Genomic DNA, 9,577 nt, shown 5'->3' with positions numbered 1-9,577 from the left:
TCCCTGGGCCAGAGGCCGCAGGCCTGGGCGGGGGCCAGAGCCAGTGATCGGGGGGAGATGTGGGTCCCCTGTCCAAGCCTGACACCTCTGGCAGAGGCGTCAGGCCTGGGCAAGGGGCCGATCAGGCGATCGGAGGGTGATGGGGGTCTACACCTCTGGCCGAGGCATCAGGCCTGGGCAAGGGGCAGAGCCAGCAATCGGAGGGGTCTGGGGGTCCCCTGCCCAGGCCTGATGCCTGGGCCAGAGGCATCAGGCCTGGTGTGTGGGCAGAACCAGTGATGGGAGGAAATGAGGGTCCCCTGCCCTCATTTGGAGGGTGATGGGGGTCAACGCCTGAGGGCTCCCAGTATGTGAGAGGGGGCAGGCTGGGCTGAGGGACACTCCCCCCCCACACACACACCCCCAGTTCACGAATTTCGTGCACCGGGCCCCTAGTAATTTCATAAACTCAGAAATTTATTGTTTGCAATATGAAGCAATGAGGCTGAGGAACAGGGGCTATCAAGCACAGCTAAGAGTTTAAAAGCTTAACAGACTTCCTCAGTGGCAAGGCAGTAAACAAAATATTTACATATCTGAATTGTATCATTCTTTGAAAATATGGAGTAAATATACATCTTGATGTAATAATTCCATCCACAAGGTCCTGCCTGGGGACAGAAGGCTGAACTCAAAGCCTACGAACCCAGGCCCCTAAGACACTAGATAATAACAGATATATTCATTTATTTTATTCAGTAAAAATGTATTCAATAAAAATTTACTGAGCCTATATACCAGGATTGGATACATATGTGTAGCAATTCCCAGATATAAAGAATAACACAATAAGTTTATTAAGTACCAAAGTTTGTGGATTTCACATGCACATACATATGTGTATGTATGTGTTAAACTTTTTTAATAAAGAGAATTTATCCTTATAATTCAACATAGATATCTACCTTATACCTACCTTATTGAAGTGGCTCGCATAGGCAGAATTTCCCAGGCCAAACACCGCATATCTCATACCCTTCAGGTAAGTTTTGCCAAATCGAAAATCATTGGATGCTTCCTCTAACCATTTGCAGAACCACTCTGCACTCTCAGTTGGTCGGCCATCAGTATATGTAGCAACCAGAAAGGCACAAACATTTTTACTAGTAACCTAGCCAAGAAAGTAATTATTTCAGAAAAACATTCAAGAAGAAAAACTTCTTTTAAGTGTTGACATTCTTATCATACTAATTTCTGAGAACAAAGGGTGCTTTCATAAACAATCTTTTTCAAAGGTGAAGGAAAACACAGCAAGGACACCTTGTACAGGGGAGAAAACCCAGTCCCTTGCCAATATACCTCCTGCTGCCCTTCATCATTTACTCCATTCTATTTCTTAGACTCTCAATTCCAATCATATCCAATTTGTCATATTGGAAACAAACTATAAGTCAGTCAGAAAAATACACTAAGATCTCTAAAAAATTATCTGAAAAATTAAAGCAATAAAACTTTTTAAACATAAACTTGGCACCATCATCTACATAGGGAAACAAAATACATGCTAGTCAAAGTATTTCATCTGCTTTGAAAATTTTCATCTGTTTTGAGTGTCACTTTTAACAGTTCCAAGTCATAAAGTTACAAGTAACCCCTTACAATTATTAAGTATCAAATTTGCTAATAATTTTTCACATATAATTTAGCACAGATTTGAGCTCACTCATTTGCACTACAGTGTTTTCGGGGGGAGGGGAACAATGGACAATTACAGTTAGAAGTTTACACACTAAGAAGGGGCTGGCAACCTATAGCCTACAGGCCCAATCCAACTTGCAACCTGTTTTTGTCAATAAAGTTTTACTGGAACCCAGCCATACTCATTCGTTTACATATTGTCTATGGCTGATTTGTGCCTCAAAGGCAGACCTGTAGCTGCATGGCCCACAGAGCTGAAGGTGTTTACTATCTAGCTCTCTATAGAAAAAGTCTGTCCACCCCTGCTGTAAGTGCTTCTCTGACCCCAGCTGCTTCAGAATCGTCTTGGGCACCTGTTAACACAGTCCCCGCAGCTGGACTCGGGGTCAGCAGGATTGGGCTAGGGCCTGAGAATGTGCATTTCTAATGTGCCTCCGGGCTGACACTGCTGGTTCAAGGGCCACATTTTGAGAACAACTACGATAAGGCAAACTTCCATAACTGGATAGGATTGGAGGAGAGAGGGGCATTTCTCAGATGAAGAAATTAAACTCTCATAGACATGAAGTAATGTAGGAAGGTGCACAACTAGTAAGAGGTTTCTCTAACTCTAAAGCCCATACTTCTGCTACCCAAGTGGATCCTGGCCTTTCTGGAGGCTTGCACATGGCTCCCCTGCATGGCACAGTGCCAGCAATAACAAGCCTCCTTGAGTATGAGATTCGAAGCAGGAGGGCATTGGGAACTTCAAACCACCCAGCTCCTGCACCTTTACCCCCGCCCCAGGAGAGACTAACACAGCAGAGGGACAGACTCCACGCCACTTCAGAATCAGCACACGACACCACACATTCAACACCTCTGACTCACACCAAAAGCTCAACCGACTGAAATCTCTTAGAATGAAAATTAATTTGATTCTGAAGATTCTATTTATCTCAGAACACAGGTCAATTAAATATGAGTTTTGACTGAGGAAAAAATAAAACAATTACGAACCTCTTCTACTAGATTATCATCTGGATCATATTCTTTCAGATTAATAACTGCCACAGGCAGATATAGGGAGGTAACAGCTTCAGCAAGAATTGTTGCAAATTCCTAATAGGGGAAAAAGAAATCAGTCTTCAGTAAGCTAAATAAACAAAATACTGTCTTCATTTACCCCTGTCGGCAAGGGAATGAGGCATTTCTCATGAAAAACTTTTCCAGTGACTGACATTTGTCATCAAAAACACAAATACTGCCTGGCTGGTGTGGCTCAGTGGTTGGGCATGGACCTATAAGCTATGAGGTCACGGTTCGATTCCCAGTTAGGGCACATGCCTGAGTTGTGGGCTCAATCCCCAGTGTGGGGCATGCAGGAGTCAGCCAATCAATGATTTTCTCTCATCATTGACATTTCTATTTCTCCCTCCCTTTCTCTTCCTCTTTCTGAAATCAATAAAAATATACTTTTTTTTTAATCTAACCCTTTACAGAAAAAGTTTGCCAAACTCTATCTAGCAGAATTTAAAGCTCTAGTAACAAGATCCCTTAGAAAGCAAAGTGAGTGCAGAGAGAGAGAGAGGGGGGCATTTCTCAGATGAAGAAATTAAACTCTCATAGACATTAAGTAATGTAGGAAGATACACAACTAGTAAGCTCCTCCACCTTTGAGAGACAGTCTCAAGGGCTATGTACCCTGAGACACTCCTATCTTTATAGGTCAAGGAGATGGGGAGAAATCAGCAAATAGTGAGGACGACCAGCCCCAGCAAAGTAGGAGGAGAACCTAGAGAACAATGTCTTGAAAGTTGAAAGAAAAAAGCACTTTAAGAAGAAAGAAGTGGTGAAGCAGCTAATAGGTCAAGTAAGATGAAAACTGGGAATTAATTAGCAAAATGGAAATCACAGGGAGCACGTTGGGGCATGCAGGCCTAACTGCAGTGGTTCAAGAAAAACAGGAGCAGAGAAATTGGAGATCACAAACACAACACTTCCAAGGAGCTTTACTAAAAAAAAAGAGGTGATAATTAGAGGGAGATGTGGGGCCAATTCTCAGAGCATCCAGTAAGAATTTACAATTATAGAAAACAAATCTGTTCACAGAGTAACAGAGAAAATCCACACCAACTACCCCATCATTCTGTTCTAAATATGAACAGAAACTATGGATCACCAAGAGCATGATGAGAACAAGAAGCAAGAAAGAGAAATTCCAGCACCAGAAAAACTAAGAAAGCAGGTAACTAAAGAAACAGAAAACGGACTCCATTAAACTATATTGCTAAATTATGAATAAAATATTATAAAAATTGAGCAAAATAGCATTTTTAATTAATATATATAGCTGACATAAAACATTCAAAAAGATTTGGAATTAAAATCTAAGAACCCAGCCTCTTGCAACTCGGCCGCCAGCATGCCATCCAGACTGAGGAAGACCCGCAAACTTCGGGGCCACGTGAGCCACGGCCACGGCCGCATCGGCAAGCACAGGAAGCACCCGGGGGGCCGCGGGAATGCTGGCGGCCTGCATCATCACAGGATCAACTTCGACAAATATCACCCAGGTTACTTTGGGAAAGTTGGTATGAGGCATTACCACTTGAAGAGGAACCAGAGCTTCTGCCCAACTGTCAACCTTGATAAACTGTGGACCCTGGTCAGTGAGCAGACACGGGTGAATGCTGCCAAAAGCAAGACTGGAGTTGCTCCCATCATTGATGTGGTGCGATCGGGCTACTACAAAGTTCTGGGGAAGGGAAAGCTCCCAAAGCAGCCTGTCATTGTGAAGGCCAAGTTCTTCAGCAGAAGAGCCGAGGAGAAAATTAAGGGTGTTGGTGGGGCCTGTGTCCTGGTAGCTTAAAGCTACATGGAGGGGAGTTCATTAAAATGTCCAAGTACTTTTGAAAAAAAAAATAAATAAATAAAATCTAAGAACCCAGAATGAAAAGAAAAAGTTACAAAAATGTATGAGAGGAAAGGTCTGAGACATAGAAGGCCATCCAAAAGCTCCAACATCCAACTAATAGCAGTTAGACTTGCAAAAACAGAAGGGAAAAAAAATTTACCCAAGAAATATTAGCAGAACTAATGCAAACAAATCCTCAAAACTAAAGAGCCCCCCCCAAAAAACTAAAGACCCCAAGAGTCCAGCACAATGGCTAAGAAAAGATCCAATTTAAACATCCTCTCATTTAAGATCTGATCCTAAAAGCTTCCAGAAACAAAAAAATCAAGTCATCTTCAAAATGTCATCAGCAACGCTGCTTGCTAGAGGACAATGAAGTGATGCCTTCAAAGTTGTAAAGAAAAAATTTTGACACAGTCTTCTATACCCAGCCAAATATGAATCAATCAAATGTGAAAGCAGAATAAAGAAAATTGAGGTGGCACAGCTTTAAGGAGAGCCAACTAACCCATACTGACTATGATGTGGACAACAATATTAACTGAGATTTGAGGAATGTTTGTGTGAACTAATATAAGGAATTAATAACTTATCTAAAATTGAAAAATCTAGAAACATAGCGCAAGAAGGTTAAAGAAATAACCATCAGAGGAACTAAAATAGAAATAGTTAACAGAGATTCCCTGGAGAGCACTTTTCATTATGGACTCTCTGTATGCCTGGAACTGTTACTATCTGCAAGGATTAATTTGATCTTTAAAACTTTTATTTTTTTAAAATTTTTTTCCATTGATTTTAGAGAGGAAGGTAGAGAGAAGGAGGGAGGGAGGGCTATCAAACCTGGGTGTGTGCCCTGACCGAGAATCAAACCAGTGAACTTTCAGTGCACAGGATGATGCTCAACCAATTGAGCCATACCAGCCAGAGCACTCTTAAAAATGTTTTTAAACATTCATAAGATCTTTTATGAGTAACATAAAAGGACTTTGTTTTGGTTGTTCAGATGCTTTTTTGTGTGTGTTTCAGTTTCCCACTTCTGTTGCTTAAAGCTGAACTTAATAAAAAGTGACCTTTAACTACTAGTATGATGTGGAGCAAAGTACTATACCTGCACTGGAATACTAAAAAACTAAAAAGTATTATTCTACAAAATACCCACAAGAGGTCAGTAGAACCCTCTTTTGTACATACTATACAAAAATCACTGAAACCGAATTTTTTTAAGCCATTTTCATGTCAGCCTTAGAATCCTTTCCTAGAGAGCACTAAATAGCTGTGACTGACCTTCATAACAAAGAAGCAGGCAGCATCCAGATACAATCAAAGAATGTATCTGTCAGTACCTATCTGCAGCGAATGTACTTTAAACAGTATTCCATGTCTATCATTAATACTTTTTTCTTAATCCTCACTCAAACAGTGAGGATATTTCTTCCATTGGTTTCTAAAGAGAATGGAAGGGAGGAGGGATGGGGAGAGTCGGAGAGAGAGAGGGAGAGGAACATCAATGTGACAGAGGCACATGAACTGGTTGCCTCCCACACGTGCCCCCACCGGAGCAGGGACTGGACCTGCAACCCAGGTACGGGCTCTGGACTGGAATTAAACCTGCAACCCTCCAGTGTTCAGGCTGACGTTCTAACCACTGAACCACGCCGACCAGGGCAATCATTAATACTTTTAACACTTTTCAAAATCAAAATTCATTTCATTAAACAAATATGTGAAATTCAGGGCCCGTACTAGACTACTGCTGCCATCCTCTTTTCATTATCTCCTCCTTCTATACCAACAGGCATCAAGAATGGACTTGCAACTCTCTCCATTCTGCTGAGATAGAAGCAAGCTTCACAACATAACTCCTCATGACAGTCACCACCAGACACCACCAATCAGCTGGAATTGGGCACAAGAAATAAAACCTACCTACCATCCCAGGAAGGAAAAATGGATGCTGGAAAGGGGAAAAAATGATGAAAGAAGACTGGAAGACCAATTCAGTTCACTGCTAAAAGACACTTTTCAGGGATTTTTCTTAAAGATCAGGAAATTCAAGGGAAAGTGACATAAAAAGTTCTAACCTTTGCTGTACCAGTCTGGGAACCATAGAAAATCTTCACTCCAGACACAAAGACTTCCTTCTTGTGAAGAGAGCTATAACCATTTGTCATCAAATCCTGAGCTGCTTTTGGAATAGATTTCTCCTGTGAGTTCTTGTCCTTGAAGATAAACAATCACAAATCTACTTTGAATCTTCTCCCAACTCCAGTAGGAATGAAAATTAGCACAGATACTGACCCATTTTATTATTCTCTTAATCTTCCTGGTTGTACTCCTCAAACACTAACTCCTTGGTATAATTAGGTCCTTACAAGGCAGGACCCATATTTCGTTAAGACCATAATGATTCCTATTATAGTATTATATGCATGAAAGTATTATTCAAAGATAAAACTTTTATTCCTAATGTTTTTTAGTGGGATAAGAGTAAAAACCTTTTTTGATCCTTAAATAGTGGAAAGAAAAGACTACTACCCCTTAAAGATGTGAACCAAATTTGGTTTTTTACAAAAGTTGAATTTTTCATTACAAAATCTTTCTGTACCTTAAGAATGAGACATCCACAGCCCATCAAAGAAAAGGGAAATATAATTTAGCTCAAGGTAATTTAGCGTGTAAAAACAGAGAATAAACTTTTTTAGGCATTAAGAAAAATGTCTACACATTAAACATAGAAGTGATTTAAAGCTCCTTTTAGGTTTTCTGCATTTTTCTGAATGACTTAGAAAATCTGCACTCTGAATTCTCTATAAAATCTAATGCCTTAATATTCTCCTATAAAAAATGATTCCACTTACCTGCTTCCTGGTAACAATCTGGAAACAAATCCAAAGGCCAATACCAAAGGCAAAGCCCAAGTATATGTAATATCTGCTTATCCATAATGATATTAAAGGTGAGAAGTCCCAGGTATCCAAAGAAGGGTCTAAATTTAAAATGACACACATATGTAATTGTATTTAAAGCTACATCTACATAAAGGTCCACTCTTATTTAAAAAAAAAAAAAAACACCCTCCATATTCAACAACAAGGCTAAGAACTCTAGAGAAAATCAACTCTAGTGAAAATAATACATGCCCTGGCTCATGTGGCTCCCGCGGTGGGTTGGAGCGTCACCCCCGTTCACCGAAAGGTGGCCGGTTCCCATTCAGGGCACACACCCAGGATTCCGTTCCATCCCTGGCCCTGGCACCTGCGGAGGCAACCGATCAATATTTCTCTCTCACATAGATGTCTGTCTGTCTGTCTATCTTTCGTCCCCCTTTCCTCCCTCTAAAATAAAAGATAAATATATAAAATAATAATACATTATGTGGCAACGTGATAAATGATAAAATTATAATCCTAATACACACACACACACACACAACCTTTATTTGGATATACCATTTGGGAGCAAAAGAAGGTAACAGAGTCAAAACACTTTATGGGGAATTATGAGTTGATTTCGCGTTGTTATGCTAGCTCCATAAGAAAAGTTTTTTAAAGTACTAAAACTACTCCCTTTTTTCTGTTTATTTTTAAAGACCCATGACCCCTTCTAAAGGGTCCTTAAATGTTAACTGACCTCACACTCCATTTTGAAGTGAGAAATGGGTGGACCTGGGCTCCAATGTTAAACCTGGGATCAATTCAAAAGGCGACGCCTAAACTGTTCACAGGTGTCGCTCCGCCCTGGAGAGATCCTCAATACACGTGGGGAAGGGGAGGAGTGGCGGCTGTCTCTGCCCTTTACTAGAGGACGATTTTAGAAGCAAAAGGGAAAAGCCAAGTCAAAAGGAGATGATCCTCCCGTGCCCCCAGCGATAGCCATGCTGAAAGCGCAGCCACCTCTGCAGGGTCCCGGGAACGCCGCTCCGCCGGGACAGGGTCTCGGTAAAACGGTTTCTCCCTCCCGCCTCGCGAACGCTTCCACCGGGGCCCTTACCCATCCTCCTGAGAGCCCGGGCTCTGCGGCCCGAAGGAGACTAGGAGCGCGGACCTGGAAAACCGGGCGCCTCGTCTCGGTACTGGGGGGCCGTCAGAACCACCTCGCAGCGTTAGTCGTGTAACCTGAGAGCACGGAGCCGGGGGAAGCCAAGCCACTCGCAGGCTCGTCGGGATTGGCTCAGAGGGAAGAGGCGGGCCCAGGGGAAGCACCTCCTGCAGCTCGGGGCGAGGAAGCCGGAGCTTCGCTGGTCCTGCTCGGATTGGCTGCGATGGGGAAGGGGCGGGCCTAACCGGAAGCCCCGCCCAGAACCCTTCCGGAGAGCTCGGCCCCTCCGAGTTGGGTCAGAGGAGGAAAACTCTGGTTCGTCAAAACCCGAGTGGAATTGGGAAAAGAGAAGTGGGGTGGAAGGTCGGGGGGTGTAAAGAGACTAAGGGTGTCATCCACCAAATGCAATCTGTAGGCCCGTTTGGATCTATGTTGAAACACACCGACTGCAAACATTATGTAGGGGAACTTTGGTTATAGACTGGCTATTAGATGGTACGAAGGAATTATGGTGAATCATGTTGGGTGTATTTTAGGATAGACTGAAGTATTTAAAGCTAAACATTATCATGATTTGCTTTAAAATACTCCCAACAAAAAAATGAGGGAAACAGAATGAAAGCAAGAATGGCAAAATGTTGATAATTATTGAAACGGATTGATGGGTACATGAGCGTTCATTACACACTTTTTTCTGCTTTGTCTGTTGAAATTTTTCTGTAAAAAAAAAAATCTGTAATGAAGGGTTAAGGTGGGTGTGGGTAGCCCTGAACTCTGCGGAACTATAAGGCATGGGCGCTGTGTTCCCACCCGGTCTGCAAATATCAGCTTCAACAGCTAATCAGGGCTCTTAGCTCATTGGCGAAATTACATTACCGCAGGAAATGCGTCTGTGTTCTGGGGCACGGAATAACGTCGTAAAAGCCCCGGTGCGCATGCGCTATTGCTCACTTTTCCGGGTGGGAT

General features: G+C 42.3%; 2 protein-coding genes across 2 annotated transcripts in view; one reads left to right on the top strand and one right to left on the bottom strand.

The window, feature by feature from the left end:
- LOC102774018 (S-adenosyl-L-methionine-dependent tRNA 4-demethylwyosine synthase) overlaps positions 1 to 8,762 on the bottom strand; it is a 108,316-nt gene extending 99,554 nt beyond the window's left edge. The window contains exons 1-5 of the mRNA XM_006770850.2: positions 8,564 to 8,762; positions 7,432 to 7,559; positions 6,655 to 6,792; positions 2,677 to 2,778; positions 956 to 1,150 (exon numbers count right to left, since the gene is read on the bottom strand). Of these exons, the coding sequence (XP_006770913.1) occupies positions 956 to 1,150; positions 2,677 to 2,778; positions 6,655 to 6,792; positions 7,432 to 7,559; positions 8,564 to 8,567 (567 nt within the window). The 5' untranslated portion in view covers positions 8,568 to 8,762. The remainder of the gene's footprint in view (positions 1 to 955; positions 1,151 to 2,676; positions 2,779 to 6,654; positions 6,793 to 7,431; positions 7,560 to 8,563) is intronic.
- Positions 4,061 to 4,585, top strand: LOC107184244 (60S ribosomal protein L27a). The gene has a single exon (XM_015568559.1). It carries the CDS (start codon positions 4,082 to 4,084, stop codon positions 4,526 to 4,528), a length of 447 nt encoding a protein of 148 aa, XP_015424045.1. The 5' UTR covers positions 4,061 to 4,081; the 3' UTR covers positions 4,529 to 4,585.
- Positions 8,763 to 9,577: the final 815 nt, after the last annotated feature.

This window comes from Myotis davidii, unplaced genomic scaffold (genome assembly GCF_000327345.1).
Source record: "Myotis davidii unplaced genomic scaffold, ASM32734v1 scaffold424, whole genome shotgun sequence".
NCBI classification, from domain to species: Eukaryota; Metazoa; Chordata; class Mammalia; order Chiroptera; family Vespertilionidae; genus Myotis; species Myotis davidii.
The sequence above is the reverse complement of the archived record's forward strand: the minus strand, read 5'-3'. Positions and strand labels throughout refer to the sequence as shown.

Bases quoted from the DNA above. Each gene is read 5' to 3' on its own strand.
- LOC107184244 (XM_015568559.1), top strand. From the start codon at position 4,082: ATGCCATCCAGACTGAGGAAGACCCGCAAACTTCGGGGCCACGTGAGC.